The sequence below is a fragment of the Dipodomys ordii genome, unplaced genomic scaffold (assembly GCF_000151885.1).
Source record: "Dipodomys ordii isolate 6190 unplaced genomic scaffold, Dord_2.0 Scaffold74, whole genome shotgun sequence".
Classification (NCBI taxonomy): Eukaryota; Metazoa; Chordata; class Mammalia; order Rodentia; family Heteromyidae; genus Dipodomys; species Dipodomys ordii.
This window is the reverse complement of record NW_012267290.1, coordinates 1,170,409-1,187,014: the sequence shown is the minus strand read 5'-3', so window position 1 is coordinate 1,187,014 and position 16,606 is coordinate 1,170,409. Positions and strand designations below refer to the sequence as shown.

At 40.4% G+C, this 16,606-nt stretch overlaps 1 protein-coding gene across 2 annotated transcripts in view; it reads left to right on the top strand.

Annotated features, from left to right (window-relative positions):
- Ints9 (integrator complex subunit 9) overlaps positions 1-16,606 on the top strand; it is a 69,773-nt gene that overhangs the window by 20,904 nt on the left and 32,263 nt on the right. For both annotated transcript variants that reach the window (XM_013024270.1, XM_013024268.1), the window contains exons 2-4: positions 2,882-3,009; positions 10,397-10,457; positions 13,927-13,989. In XM_013024270.1, the coding sequence (XP_012879724.1) occupies positions 2,882-3,009; positions 10,397-10,457; positions 13,927-13,989 (252 nt within the window). The remainder of the gene's footprint in view (positions 1-2,881; positions 3,010-10,396; positions 10,458-13,926; positions 13,990-16,606) is intronic.

Below are 16,606 nucleotides of genomic sequence, written 5' to 3'. Positions count from 1 at the left end.
CTCACGGTCTCTCCTGCCCGGGCTGGCTTTGAACCGCGATCCTCAGATCTCAGCCTCCTGAGTAGCTAGGATTACAGGCGTGAGCCACCAGCGCCCAGCAGTAGTTCTAAATTTTGTTTGTTTTATAACAGGATAAGTATAAATAACAAACTGAAAATCTTGAACCATTATCACTGCCGAGCATCATTCTCTGAAAAGCAAGAGGTGCACCTAAAAGTGCTTTGTCAAAGCCAGAAAAATTACTTATTTTGGTACCAGGAGAGTTTTGTAGCATTGCATCACAGATATTCATAGTAAGAACATTTGCACTCAAATGTCAGAGCTTAAGAAGTTTCAGATTTTGTAGTGTTTCAAATTTTAAGATTTTTCAGATTAAGAATGCTCAACCTCTAGTAAACTATAGAACCAGAAAACATAAAGCTTCTTTAATTACTGTGTTTTCTTTACTTTTTACTTAATGTAAGCTTCCTACTTTTAAGTCCTATCAAAAATTATTTTGGAGAGAATTGCTAGGGTTTATTTAAATTTTTTATTAGCATATGTTGTACAAGGTAGGTTGTCTTGTAACATTTCCATATATGCATGTAATATACCCATCAAACTCATCCCCTCCAAATTTTCCCTCATCTTTCCTCCCTCCTTCTTGCAACTATTTCAACTGCTTTCATGGACTGAGGAAGAGAAAGGAAATGAGAAAGAGAGATCGGTTGATAGCAGATTTGATACCACTAAACAAGGAATTAGCAAAGTGTAAGATAAATCTGAGGAATAGAACTAAAATAATCTGTTTGGAAATCAAAATATGAGAAGGTAATTTAGACAAGGGGATGTAGGGGAGTAAAATGAAAGATGAATAAATATATTAGGAAAACATTAATGAAGCAAAACCCACAAAGAATAGGCCAGGTCGTGCTGGTGGTGATAGTGGTGCTGTTGTAGTGATGGTGGTGCTGGTGCTGGTGATTCTGGTGGTAGTCATAGGAGACCTAAGTCTTTTCTGTTATAGAAGCATAAATAAAAAAGACTTCACCAAGTCTTAGCAGATTATAGCAGTTTACAGCATTAGTGAATGCCACTGCACAATGCAAATCCCCCCCTGTAAGCTTAGGTGACTCCTGACTTGTACCCTGGATGATAGTGTGTCAGGCACTGGGTCCATTCTTCATCAGTCCTCACAGGCCTACACAGACCAGTTCCATGACTGTATCTCACAAATGAAGAAAGGCTGTCCTTGCAAAAATCATACATTAATAATGACTGTGACTAAGATTAGAGCCCGGGCATTCTTACAACAAACCCCTATAATGTCACCAAACTGCCTCTCAACAGTCAGTCACTAACACCATTTATCATGTGGTTGACTTTCCTGGGTTAGGGGCATCCAATTACCACTAGATTTGCTAATAGTAAGGTTATAGCTGCAGCCAATGAGGTACTAAGTGGCTTGACTGTAATGGATGAGCAGCGGAACAGGTCTTCTGATGGATTACCAATGACATTGTAAATAGGTGCAGCCTTTTTTGGAAAGCATTTTGGCAGCAGGCTTTAAGAGCCATAAAGTGCTCATATTTTACTGACCTAGTTAATGCCACTTCTGGGAATCCTCTAAAGAAATAAACCAATATGGAGAAAACTCCAAACACTAAAGTGGTCAGCACAACGGTGTTTGCAATATTGTACCTGGAGGCAGCCTGGGGGTTCAACAACGAGGGAATGACTCACTAAACAAATGATAGAGTATTTACTTAGCCAGCAAACATGAAGTGTAATGTAACATCGACAAGAAAAACACAGTCATCATGAGTTTGAAAAGCAGTACCCAAAATGGCAAATACACAAAAGTACATCTGTTACAAAAATGAAAGATAAGGAGCATGAAATAATTGAATTGCTTTGATTGTATGTCACAGTTTCCTGTCCTCTAATTTTGAAGAATTTGTAATATAGACTTATTTCTCATCAGATTTCTATTTTTGTGGATTGGTCTTATAACCCTCACTCTCTCTCAGAGGCAGATGGTAGGGAAGAGACTAGAGGCTCCGTTCTGACTCTAGCTACTCTATGGGTTCCTCCTTACCAGTTGGCAGACCGTGGGCAGTCACTGTGGATCTTAGTGCAGTCAGGTGACCCATGTGGGCAGTACAGTCTGGGGAAAGCAGGGTGGGACCCTGGACGTCCAAGACTCCCACTGAGCATCTTCTCAGACAAGATGTACAGTTTCCTCATCTGTGTGAATGATGTCAGTGTTGGACACCTTTAGTACTGCTCTGAAAAGGATTCTTCTATATAAAGTGATTTGCACCTTTCTTTGTCCTTTGATGACAGTAACAAATGAAAATTAGTTCAGCTAACTTCTTTGGCTAAAATCCTTTGAGCTTCAGTTTTGTATGTTGATCATCCATATTCTAATATGTTCAAAGCCAGGCTGAGCAGGAAAGTCTGTGAGACTCTTATCTCCAGTTAACCACAAAAAGCTACAAGTGGAGCTGTGGCTGCTAATCTTGAACATAAAAGCTCAAGAATAGCAGCCAGGCTTCAAGTTCAAGCCCCAGGACTGGCACCAAAACAAACAATATAATGGAATATAAATAACCAATGCAAAAAGCATTGGTTATTGGAGATGGGACTTAGCAATAGAGTACCTACATAGCAAGTGTGAAGCCTAGGTTCACAAACTTCAGTACCACCAAAAAAAAAAAAGGCATCTATGAGACTTCTGAGTAATTGGCTCTACTAAGCAAATCGTAGAAGGAAGAAAGTCACATAGAAATTTGGCTGAATGAACTTTATGCTGTTCTTAAAAGAATATTAGTTTTACTTCGTTCACTTTATTGAACTGCTTCTGTAACTGATTGATGATTACAGTAATTTATTTTTTCAGTACTGCCTGTCAGGACACCCAACTTTGCCATGCAATGTGCTCAAATTCAAATCAACCACCATTATGCTGGATTGTGGACTGGATGTGACTTCTACCCTCAACTTCCTTCCTTTGCCCCTTGTTCAAAGGTATGTGCTGTTGTGACGTATCTGAGACAAGATGAACTTTAATTAGCTGAAGAAATAGTCCCCAACTACTGTGAAGATTACTACTGCCTTGTGTGTCATCCCATAAGTTTGCTGAATCCCCTTAAAAATGTTCTTTATCAAAATATTTTCCTTTGGCTGCATGTTAGAAAGTGTTCCATTGATTTATTGATTGACCTCTTTTCCTATAACTTCTTCTGGGCTTCTGTAAAATGTTCCTGCAACTGCTCAGTGCAACTGAGGTCACATTTTTCATCCATCTTGCTAATTTATTTAAGAACTGATCATGCCTAGCTAATAAACTAAATAATAGAATTTTAGGATCTTTTAACTACATTTTCAGGGACTGTATCATAGAATCTGATATTTCTTTCTTTTCCATAACCATCTGCATTGTCTTCATATTAATCTACTTTAGGTGTCATTGCATCATATACATAGCCCAAGCCTATGTCTTCAATGAGGTGGACTGCCTGGGGCATGCATGCAGCACTATTTACACTTAACTAAGTTTCATATTAGGAAATTAGCTTCTCAGCTTACTACTATTTAGAAGTGGTAGTTTGTAAGAAAAGTGACTTTTAGAATCAGATATACTCACTATAGAAAAAAAAATGATAGCACATATAAGAGGAGATGGAAAAGCCATCTAAAGCAGATTTAAGAGCTTAAAAGCTTAGCAAGCTGAGTAAACCATGTAATTTATCTTCGTCATTCCTAAAAGACATCACTGAGTACAGTGATTATTCATAATGATAACCCCATGAACCATCTAGAAAAATTATAATCAACCATTGACTTTCCTGAGATAAAGGATACAGTAAGGTGGTGTGGGGATGCGTATCAGCAATGATTCCAGATTGCATTTTAGACATTGCTGATGGAATTCAGTTATAACTACACCCCGCACTTAGAAATATATTTACTTGGGGGCTGGGAAGGTGGCTCAGTGGTAGAGTGCTTGCCTCGCATGCATAAGCCCTGGGTTCTATTCCTCAGTGCCACATAAACAGAAAAAGCCAGAAGTGGTGCTGTGGCTCAAGTGGTAGAGCACTAGCCTTCAGCTGAAGAGCTGAGGGACAGTGTCCAGGCCCAGAGTTAAAGCCCCACAACCAACCAAAAAGTGTGTATGTGTGTGTGTGTGTGTCTGTGTCTGTGTCTGTGTGTGTGTGTGTGTGTACTACTATCTATAGATACCATCCAAAACTCAGTGAAGGGTAATTTACATATCTAACAGGTCTTTCCTTCCTTCCTTCCTTCCTTCCTTCCTTCCTTCCTTTCTTTCTTTCTTTCTTTCTTTCTTTCTTTCTTTCTTTCTTTCTTTCTTTCTTTCTTTCTTTCTTTCTTTCTTTTTTTGTTCCCTGAGCTCTTCAGCTCAAGGCTAGCACTCTACCACTTGAGCCACAGTGCTACTTCCAGTTTTCTGGTAGTTAACTGAAGATAAGAGTCTCATGGAGCTTCCTGTCTGGGCTGGCTTTGAACCATGATCGTCAGATCTCAACCTCTTGAGTAACTTGGATTATAGGTGTGAGCCACTGGTGTGCAGCATGACAGGTTATTTCTCGTAAAAATTGTCTGGAATTTTTTTCTTTTTCTATTGTTGATTGTGGGGCTTGAACTCTGATCCTGGGCACTGGGCTCAGCTCTTCAGCTCAAGGCCACAGTATTACTTCAGGCTTTTTCTGCTTATGTGGTGCTAAGGAATCAAACTCAGGGCCTCATGCATGCAAGGCAAGCGCTCTACCACTGAGCCACCTTCCCAGCCCCTGTCTGGAATTTTAATATCTGTTTCCTCACAAACAGAAAATCATTAATTCATTTGGAGTTTATGAAAAATATACCCTGTGCTCTAACATTAACAAGACTACTTTCTCGTCTGAGTAGAACTTGAAGTATGTCAAGAGTGAAGACTTTACTTGCCTTAAGAAAACAGAGCCAGGTATCTGTGGCTCTCACTTGTCATCTCTGCTGTGTGAGAGGCTGAGATCAGAAGTCTCACAGGACAGCCTGAGACCCCATGCCTTTGGCATATGTCTGTCCAGCGACAGCAGGAAGTAGAAATAGGAAGGTCACAGTCCAAACCAGCCTGGATTACAAAGAAGGCCTTGTTTCAAGAATAACCAGAGCTGAAGGGGCAGGAGGCATAGTTCAAGCAGTAGAGCACCTGCCTACCAAGTGTGAAATCATGAATTCAGACCCCAGTACCCCCCCAAAAAAAGAGGGGAAAAATATGTGTATGTACATAAGTGTGCACACACACACATACACACTTGTGATACTAGCTTTAACAAATAAAATAGACTGTAGACGATTTCCCGTGAGGACTCAGCCTGCTCTTTCCTAGGTGACCAGTGTCAGATCCAGCCATGTGTTCTGTTCACTCTTCACCTGGCTAGTTCTTTCCACAGCTCTCACTCAGCAGTGGAATCTACTCCTCCTCTTCCCTCCCCTCTTGTGGTCTTTTGCTCTTAGAGGAAAGTTACTTAGATGGTGGCAGTTGCCAAGTTGATAAGTCTCCTTAAACTCAGAAACTTTAGGAATGTGCTTTCTGAAAATAGTATTTTCCTTTTTTCCTATCCCCTCATCTTTCTGTTTTTCTCTTTATAGCTCCCGTAGGTGCATTACAATTCCACATTAATTATCTTCTCTCTTCTCCACTAAGTATGTTTCCTGAAGAAGAATTTTGGTTGTTCTCCAGCATATTCCCAGAGCCTAGAACAGTTCTTGGTTATGTAGCAGCTCCTGCTCAGTAAATATTTGTGATAGTGAATGAATCACTTTATTCTCTCTGGATCCCACCCTATCTACCTTCTCACAGTTTTTTCCCTAACTAGTTATAACTGTGGCACAGTTATCAAAATCAGAAATTTTACTTTGCTCCTATACCAGTTTCTAATCTGTATACCTTATTTATATTTCCCCAATTTTGCTACTTAAGATTTCACTGTAAAGCTCTTTAGCAAGAAAGAAGAATTTTTGATCCAGGATCCCACCCAGAAGGCACACTGAATTTAGTCATGTTTTCAGTCTACTTTAATTTGGAAGAGTTTCTCACTCCATCTGTTCTTTTATGACCTTCACACTTTCAGAAATAAAAGCCAGTTCTTTTATATAACATCTTTAAATTTTTGTTTCCTCCTGATTAGGTTGGCATTCTTACTTTTGATATGAATACCACCCATGTTGGTGTCTCAAAGGCACATGATTCCATTTTCCCAGAATCTTCTTTCTGAAACACAGTTTTAACTTGTCTCTTACTTGTCTAAAACCTCTCAGTGTTTTACATTACTCTTGAGTAGACGACAAACTCGATATACTGTGTTTATGCATGTGCTGTAAAGGCATCCCCTTACTCTACCTCTTGCCCTTTGTTTCATCTTATCTCCTGCCTCAGAGTAAAAACCCCTTTTTTTTCCAGCCTGGAAGGCTCTTTTGTTGGTGGTGTTGCTGGTAGTTATCATGGGACTTGAAGTCTGGGCCTAAGCACTGTTCCTGAGCTCTTCAGCTCAAGGGGAACACTCTACCACTTGAGCCACAGCACCACTTTCAGTTTTCTGGAGGTTAATTGGAGAGAAGAGTCTCAAGGACCTTCTTCCCCAGGCTGGCTTTGAACCGCAATCCTCAGGTCTCAGCCTCCTGTATAGCTAGGATCACAGGTCTGAGCCACCAGCGCCTGGCCTGGAAGGCTAGTTATCCCCTCCCATCCCAGCTTCCCTCACCCCAAGGAGCACCAGGTCATCTTTCAGATCATCTGAGGTGACCAGTTTTATGCCAGGTGGACTTGGAGCTAGTATTCTAGGTGGTCAGGGGACTAGGAGAGTGTATATGAACTCTCTGAAGTTTCACTTGCATTACCTTTTTTATGTGAGCTAGCCCTGCCAAGTCTAGTGAAAAATGCCAGGAGGATTTCCTGGGCCTAATAGCTGCTTTCTTTCTCAGTGTCCTAGGAACCCTGCTCCTTGACCAAGTTTCCCCCTTGACCCTGTTTAAACATCATATCCCAGGGAAATCTTCTGATGCCACCTAGACTGGCCCCTCCTTAGGCAACTTCTATGATACTTGGTACCCCTGTGGAAACCATTTCTTTCTCTAAGAAATAGTTGTAAAGTGGTAATGCAAAGATGTTCATTCTAATCATAATTTTTCTACTGGTTTCACCCCTCATATTTTATTAAGTATATTTTTCTGTGGTGAGGTCTGTTTACAGGGTCCTTTGCTTAGTTTTTATGCCTGTCCTGGGGCTTGAACTCAAAGTCTGGATGCTGTCCCTGAGCTTTTTTGCTCAAGGCTAGTGCTCTACCACTTTAGCCACAGCTCCCCTCCTGGAGGTTTTGGGTTAATTGGAGATAAGAGTCTCATAGATTTGCCTGCCCACACTGGCTTCAAACCACGATCCTCAGATATCAGCTTCCTGAGTAGCTAGGATTACAGGCATGAGCCACCAGCATGTTTACAAATTTTCCTACATTAAAACGGTATAATCATTAGGATCAAAATAATAAGTCCTTTCCCTTGTGGTTTATTTGTGGGAACGGATTAAGCAGATAGTTTCATGTCTTCAGTTAGCACCTTTGCCATTTGTAACCCTAATCTGAAGTTCTCTGAGATTTGTACACATTGTTAGAAAAAAGTTTTATATTTAGAATATTTTAGACTTTAGAGTTTTGGATTAAGGATGTTTAACCAATAACATCTGTGTAAATGTTCCAAAATCTAAGTGCTCCAAAATCTGAAATACTTGTAGGTTCAAAGCATTTTAGATTAGGCACACTTAGCTTGTATTGTTCAGATGTGGTCTTGCTTTCCTTCAAGTATTAAATCCCATCTCTTGTCCTGAATCCAAAATAAATGAGTGTATTTAATAGAAGGCTTTGATTATGGAGACTAAGGCTGGGTGCCAGTGGCTCACATCTGTGATCTTAAGCTACTCAGGAGGCTGAGATCTGAGGCTCATAGTTGAAAGCCAGCCCAGGCAGAAAGGTCCATAAGACATTTTTTTTTTTTTTTTGCTGGTCATGGGGCCTGAACTCTGGGTCTGGGCGCTGTCCCTCAGCTCTTCAGCTCAAGACTAGCGCTCTACCACTGGAGCCACAGCGCCACTTCCGGCTTTTTCTGTTTATGTGGTGCTGAGGAACCGAACCCAGGGCCTCATGCTTGCATGAGCTCATGCTGAGCTACTTTCTCAGTCCCTCCATAAGACTCTTATCTCCAATTAACTACCAGAAAGTAAGGGACAATACCTAAGCCCTGAGTTCAAGCCCTAGTAATGGCACAAAAAAAGGAGGTGGGGGGCTGAGAATGTGGTTCAGTGGTAGAGTGCTTGCCTAGCACGCATGAAGCCCTGGGTTCGATTCCTCATAAACAGAAAGAGCCAAAAGTGATGCTGTGGCTCAAGTGATAGAGTGCTAACCTTGAGCAAAAGAAGCTCAGGGACAGTGCCAAGGCCCTGAGTTCAAGCCTGAAAACTAGCAAAAAAAAAAAAAAAGCTTAAACAACATACTGTTTCTAACCATTTGTCTAGGACAGCTAACTGCATCAGTCATCTCACTTGTGCACATCTGATGAGGACAGAGTGTATGTCCTTTGTCTCGGTTCTCTTTGTAAGTAGAAGTGGGTATTTATAGCCTTGTTTGAGAGAGCTGGCATGCATGAAATGAGAATAATGTCCACATTGTCTTGTCATTACACTTGTATTAGATGCACACCTTTTAAAATATGATCTGATAGTATATTTCTCAAGAGATAAGAATCTATTTGATTATTTAACAAGATTGGAATTAAAAGAGCTAATGGTAATAATACGTTTTTGAGAGGGTAAAGCAGAAAATTCTGTTTGTTTAGAAGATGTTTATTGGATATATATGTGTGTGTGTGTGTGTGTGTGTGTGTGTGTGTGTGTGTGTGTGTGTGTGTGTGTGTATATAGATATATACACAGATAAAATTTGATTATTCCAGTAGTAATGAAATCTGAAATTCTTGCTTTTGACTAATAAAGGCAAGTTAAAAACAGTTAATTTACTTTAAAGAATATCTGGGAGTTGATTATACTTACATTTTTACAGCTTTTCTGTTTAGAAAAATTACTCCCAGCTAGAAGTGTAGCTCAGTAGTATAATGCTTGGTCAGACACATTAGTCCTATATTCACCCTCCAGCACCTAACAAAGTCATTCCCAAAATTCTGACTGTTTTCCTGAAATTGGATGCTCATATGTTTTATTCAGATTTTTTATCTATCCTAGAAGATTGAAAGATATCCATATATTGTGTTTCTCTTTAATTGTACAGAACAAAAATCTGATTAAATTATTTAGAAAAAAAGAGTGAATGACTATATTCATCTACTTGGGTTTCTGATGATAGAATTCTTTTTGTCTTACATTTTTACTCTGCCCTTAATTTTTACTTCACAGACATTAACTTCCAGGTGAAAAGTCGAAATCTTTTTGCCATCCTGCTTGTGCTTTCTCTCCATACGTTTCCTTGGTGATTACAGTTTTCATTTGTCTGAGTGATAGAGTAGGGTTTTGTGGTTTGGGGTTTTTTGTTTTTTGTTTTTTTGCATTTTCAGGTATTGCCATTTTGGGCTTCCAGTATACTCCTCCTACTCAACTAATGTACACAGATAAGTCTTGCAATTACTGGAAGTGATTTTTGAATTCAGTCTTCTTGATATATGTATATGAAATTGCATACATGTAATTTAGAAACTAGATTGCAGACATGTGATCTAGAAACTATCCACCTAGATAGGGAATCATTTGGTAACAGTTGGAAAACTAGCTTTGTTTCCCTGATTGGAAACTCAAGCTGCAGGTGGCGAGTGGTACACACAGGGAGGAGTATATGTGGTTAGAATTCAGAATTGTGGGTCTGTCTTCTCACCCAACATGCAGCTGTTCTGCTGCCTCTGAAAGGTAATGTCACACACAAACAAGGTGAAGTCTACTCATACTAAAATGCCTCATTTGCCTTTTTCTTTATTATTTTGTGCTAAACTATTTAACTTAATATTGTTTTGCCGCAGTATTTTTTTTTTTTCAGTTTAGTTGGTCATGGAAATTTTTGTTTATTTGTGACAGGATCTTGCTATGTATACACCCAGGCAAAGCCTTGAATTCACTGATCCTCCTGCCTCTGCTTCTTGGGCTGGGATTATAGGCATGTGCTACCACATACAATTCTTAATCCTGGTACATAGTTTTTAAATTTAATAACATGTTTATTTCTTATCTCTTTATTTTATTTTGAGTGACTATTGCTGCCAGTAATTACAAACTTTTTTTTAACTTTGTGGAGACAGTACAATCACTATGAAGTCACTGAGGATTATAATCTATTTAGGATAATTTAATTTTTGTTTTGCAGTCCCAGGCTGTCTAATCTCCCTGGCTGGTCCCTGAAGGATGGAAATGCTTTCTTGGACAAGGTAATCTCCAAGACAAAAAACTGAAGCCTACCTACACCCTACAAGAATCCATCTTATCCTGTCTGGAGCAACCCTGGCTACTTATGCTTCTTCTTCTTCTTCTTTTTTTTTAATGTATATTCTTCCCCCAAACTCCAAGGTCCATACTAGGGTCTAGGGTCTTTAATACTTCCTAACTTTTTTTTTTGTCGGTTAGGGGATTTGAACTCAGGGCCTGGGTACTGTCCCCAGGCCTCTTTGTGCTCAAGACTAGTGCTCTACCACTTGAGCTAAAGGGCCACTTCCGATTTTTGTGTAGTTAATTGGAGATAAGAGTTTATGAGGACTTTTCTATCAGGGCTGGCTTCAAAGTGTGATGCTCAGGTCTCAGCCTCCTGAATAGCTGGGATTATAGGTGTGAGCCACCAGCACTGTGTGGTAACTATTATTTTTTAGCATCTTTGAAGAGAATCGTAGTGTTTGCCTTCAAATCAAATATGTACAGATATAAACATCTTAAATATGTCTGCTGCTAATATTTTTTCTCACCCCAGAAAGAAAATAATTATTTTCAGAATAGCAACTAGGGTTTCAAAGGTGATGCTTATTAACTGTTTGGTCAGCCAGCTTAAATGTAATACCAACACTACAAAAATTATATAGTAAAGTAAAAGATCAAATCAGAGACACCGAAGTTTAAGAACTATAGCTTCTCTATGCCAATTCTTGGTCCTCTAAATCCTTCCTCTAGGTTTCACAGTTGAAAAAAACTGAATGAATTTGAAGATGTTTTACATGATTCATCTCAGTAAGACATTTCCTTCTTGTAATAGATATTGTTAAATGAAGAGGTGCTTTTTTTCCAGAATTAATTCCTGTAACGCACCCCAAGCTCAAGTGCAAGCCAGATGCATAATTTGAAACCAGATTTCCTTCACAAGCTGACTGTAAAATTACATGACATTCGGGAACCTATGTACCTGATTTCAGCCTGAGCCTCCTGCTAGCTATAAATCATTGTTCCCTGAGAAAGGCTCAGAAGCAGCCCATTACCAGTGCATTGTGAGTGGAAAGACTTGCGTGTGTATGTGGGAGGATTTCATTAGAAGGGAGTGGTGAATAAAAGAAAGTGACATTGTAAGTGTTTGGAATAGCAAATATGCTTCTGCAGGCCAGGAAGGAGAGCCACAGAGCAGACTGTATCAAATGATGTGCATTATAGGGAGGAAGCACAGAGCTCGTTTAAAGTCACGCAAAGGCTTGAAACTTCCCGTGATTTGTCTTTAATCATTTTTATTAATTTCGTTATTATAAAGGAGTTGTACAAAAGGGTTACTATTCCGTAAGTCAGGGAATTGAGTGCAGTGCTTCTTGGACTGGGTCACCCTTTCCTTTGTGTCTTTAATCATTTTTACCCTCATCCTAAGAAAGCTGGGAGTCATGACTACTCATTTGCTTTTAGCTGGCAGGTACACTGTCATTAAGAACTATTTTCAGTCTCTCTTTGGCACAGTCAGTCACTAGGTGAGTAGTACTCATGTACCTTACCTTGTGCTTGTAGTAGAGGAACCAGTGTGCACAGTATATGGGAGGAGAAATATTCTCAAGCTTCTAATATGACCCTTGTAAAAGTTTCAGGTAAACATTGAGGGTATATTCAAATTCTGATACATAAATACATAGAAATACTTGTTCAGTATCTAATACAAGCATGATAGAATGAATCTGTAGTGGCATTTTTTTCATTTCTTACAAAAGGAAAGGATACTGCCCACCAATTTCTGACTGGTGCTTTTGCTTTAAAATCATAGATAATTTTAATCTTGATGATAGAAAAACTCCACCCAGTTTTGTCCAAAGAGCCACTACAGGAAGCAACCTACTCTCATGTCTCCTGGAGGCATTGTAGCCGAAGTCCCTCAGGCTTTTTCCTTTTAGTGTGCTCCAGCGTAATTCCAGCCTCCTGTATCTGTGGGCCTCTGCCTGCACGTGTCTGTCTAGAGCTGCCCATTATGCAGTTGTTGGTAAATAGTAGCTGCCTGATACTTACCAGCCCTCCCCCCCAGGAGAATTCTGAGGTGTGCGTTTTATACCATTTCTCATGAGTTTTTGCCACAGGAATAAGTTCTAGTTGCTCAAAAATGGGATGTGGCTTAATAACATCCATTATCAGCCACCTTCCTTGTTTATATGGGAGTTCCTGGAAAAATGGCACCTCCCATAAAAACTTCTTGCTCTCAGACCCTTTTCTAAGGGCCAACCTTTGGGAGAATCCAGAGACAGTCAGACATGACATATGATAAGGCATAGCTGAGTAGGGAGTTATACTTCCACTTTCAACTATTCTATTTTTTTTTTTTTTTTGTCTGTCTTGGGACTTGAACTCTGGGCCTGGGCACTGTCACTGTGCTCTTCAGCTCAAGGCTAGTGCCTGAGTCACAGCACCACTTCCAGTTTTCTGGTGGTTGATTAGAGATAAGCGTCTCACAGAATTTCCTGCCTGGGCTGGACTGAACCAGGATCCTCAGATCTCGGCCTCCTGAATAGCTAGGGTTACAGGTGTCAGCCACCAGTGCCCGGTTTATATTCTATTTCTTTCTTTATATGTGTGCCTTTTTCTTTTGAATAAATGCATTTGGCTTATAGTCCAAAATAAAGTATATGTTCTACGTGTATATCCACAGTGGTGGGGATGGATGTTTCCTCCTGTTCCCTACCATGTAGCCCAGGCTGGCCTTAAACTTAGATCGTCCTGCCTTGGCTTCCTACAAATTGGGGGCGGGGGGGGGGGTAGCACTTGTTCCTTTTCCCTCAACCCTCAGTAGATTGACGATAGACTCAAATGATTTATCTGGGGACATACCTTCTTTTTTATTTTATTTTATTTTATTTGTGAAGATACTGTACAGAGGGGTTACAATTACATGGGCAGGATAATGCGTACATTTCTTACCAAGCATTGCAGCCTCCTCCTTTTGTTTACCCTTCACATTCCTTCCCAGCCTCAACCCTCCCCCCAATCCCAATCTTTCTCCTTCCCCCCCTTCCCCCTGGGGACATATCTTCTAACCTGACTGAGTAGCAGAATTACTGGAACTGTTTATTATAAATACAAGTTCCATGATCTCATGGGCACTTGATGGTCCCTTTAAATACGTCCAGTAGCTTTGATTAATTGACATGTCCAGATAACTGAGATTGTTAGTATATTCTTCACAACTATTACTTGGAAACCATTGCATCACAGGTTATACAAGTGTCATGGTTCCTTGCCTGGCTTCTCAAAGAGGCATCTAGGGAACATACATTCACATCCTGAACAAGCAACATTTTTACCCTCAATACATCTCTTAGCCAACCTGAACCTACACAAGGAACATTCTGCCTAAATAGCCTTCCACTTTCAAAGTTTGGTTTAGAGGTTATATTTCTTTGGTCCTGTATCTACTGGGTATCTCTTCCTAATATTTTCCCTCTTCATCTCTTTTAGGAGCTAAAGGAGTGCTCAGGTCACGTATTTGTGGATTCTGTGCCTGAATTCTGTTTGCCTGAGGTGAGATGAAAGTGAATCTTATTGCAGAAAAAAAATTATCATGTAATCTCTCACAATGAAGTCAAGAAGGAATTTTAGAGGCTTATCTTCCTGTTTTCAAATTGAAACAAATCTGTTATTCCTGGCACATTTTTATACAGATAAAACATTTAAGAGCTTTTTATATTGTCCATAACTCGTTTAAGTCACTCCTTCCAATTTCTAGCTCTTTCTATAATCCTACTAATACTTTTGGGACATAGTCTTGAGCAAGATAAGAAAATAACTTGAAAGCCTTTCAGTTTTGTAATTATAATGGCCTTTGTGCTTCGATTGGCCATACTTCCCCTAGCCTTTCTTATAGTGGGTAATTGGTGAGGATTGCTATTATTCATTCAGTGCCAGTAAACTGTAAAAATTCTTACTCTGGCTGAATTGAAATACATTGAATATTGCTTGGAGCTCATGGGTTCCAAACTTAGTCGTAAACACTGTCACAGTGAAACTTCTCAAAGGTTGGGACAAGTTTCATCCTTTAGTCTGGATTAGTTTTAAAAGTGGCTAATGTCTGCTGGCAGGCCTAATCCACAGACTGGCTTGCATGCGGTTCTCAAGACAGAGATGAAATATACGATGAAGTATACAGATGCTGGTGGCTTCACCAGGGTACTTGAGGAAATCAGTGAGAATGTGCCATCCTCCCAATTCGAGTACCCAGTGGGTCACATGCCTGATGAACACTTGCAATCCAAGGCCAAAGGGAAAAAACAGTTTGGAGTTTCATCTGCCCACTTTCTGTCTTTACCCTTTATTTAATACCCTACAAACTTTCTCTCTTTGAATTATGTATATATGCCCTTTGGAGGTAACAGAAAGAAGAACCAGAGAAGGACATGTAATTGAAGTTTGAGATGCAGTAGCAAGAATAAAGGTGTACCTAGGAGAGGAGCACAAATGTCTCTGTGCCTCTGACTGTATAAAATAATACTTATCAAACTGAATTCCAGGAAATGGAAGCAAGAGGTTGTTTTTCTTTGTTGCTCTTTTTGTTTTCTTTTGCCTCATTTGTTCATTTATCTGTCTGTGGGAGGATAAGGGGGCAGCACGGAAATGGGGGACACAGGGCGAACAAATGAACTGTTGAAATTAACTATACCACTTGTGGTGGGGATGGGGGAAAATCTGGGAGAGAAAAGTAAAGCATGCCTATGGTGGTGAGCCCAGTAGATCCCACCCCAGTCCTGGGAGACTTATCACCTTACTGTTTAGAACCCCAAAGGTTGTGTGTGTGTGTGTGTCAAGCACACTGCTGTAAGTTAGGGTTGTTTGACCCAGTTCATGGTGTTTAGAAGCCCAAAGGTTTGTACAAATAGCTTTTGAGGTTAAAATAATTTGTTTTACTTTACCAAGTGAAGGTATATAAGTAATTTTATAAATATATAAATGAGTCACAAATGTAGTTTGGATGCTGAATTTTTTTCTCAGGGAAAACATTTGTGTAAGTTACCTTCTCGATACCAATGTATCAGGAATAAATATAGTTCTTCCCTAGCTGTCCTCACCAAGTTTCTCATAATGCTAAGCTCTGTGGGTTGATTTTCAAAGTTTTCCTGCCCAGCTTCTATACATGTAGTGATGTCTCTGAGCTTTACTGTTGCTCAGCTGTCATCCTGCCACGCTTTCTTCATTTCCTTATTTGCTTAAAAACGATTCTGGAGGGGTTGTGGAGAGTATAATGTCCTTCCTCATAAGGATCTTGTCTGGTAAAAGCAGAGCACAGGAAAGAGATAAGGGTGACACACTTTGACTGGCACGTCCTAGGCTTGTCGCATGCATGGATGCCATGGCCCAGCTGTGGGGCCTGTGACCTCTACTCATACTTGTCCTGAGCTGATGGCGCTTTGGCAGTTTTATTAAATTAACTTACATAGCACACTGCCTTGTACTATTGGTTTGTGTCATAGATTTTTTTTTATGTAGTCTCTGTGGGGGACATACTCGCTCCACAACCTATTTTCCCACCCAGGCCCCTGCTGCGACATGGCTGCCTGTCCTTGGGTCAGTGCACAGTCCCAGGGGGAACTCCTCTGCCAGGCAGTTGAGTGTGGTAGGTGATGTCTCTGCGCCATGGCATCTTGCTTTCCCACAGACCGTGCTCCTCACAGAGCTGACTCCTTCCGAGCAGGTGCTTGGAGATGTGGTGCGGCCTGTCTGCACATGTGGAAGGGAGGAGTCTCAGCAAGGCAATGTTTTCAGGTGCACTTTGCACGAGGCGGTACTGTAAGGGACTTGGGGATCTCGGGAACAAGGGTGTTCTGCTATCCAGGCACATCGGAAGGCCTGGCAAAAGGAAAACGTTGAGCTTAGCAGAGAAGTAAGACATAATTATCACAGAAATTTTCCATCTACTAAAAGAATTTTCCTAAAATCTACCTACCAAATTTGTGGGCCTGCTAACCCTGTCTCTTGTTTCCCATGATCTTTAATCCACTAAGGACAGGAGCTAAGATTAAGATAGAATATGAGGGGCTGGGAAGGTGGCTTAGTGGTAGAGCGCTTGCCTTGCATGCCTGAGGCCCTGGGTTCGATTCCTCAGCACCACATAAGCAAAAAGAAAAAAGCCAGAAGTGGCGCTGTG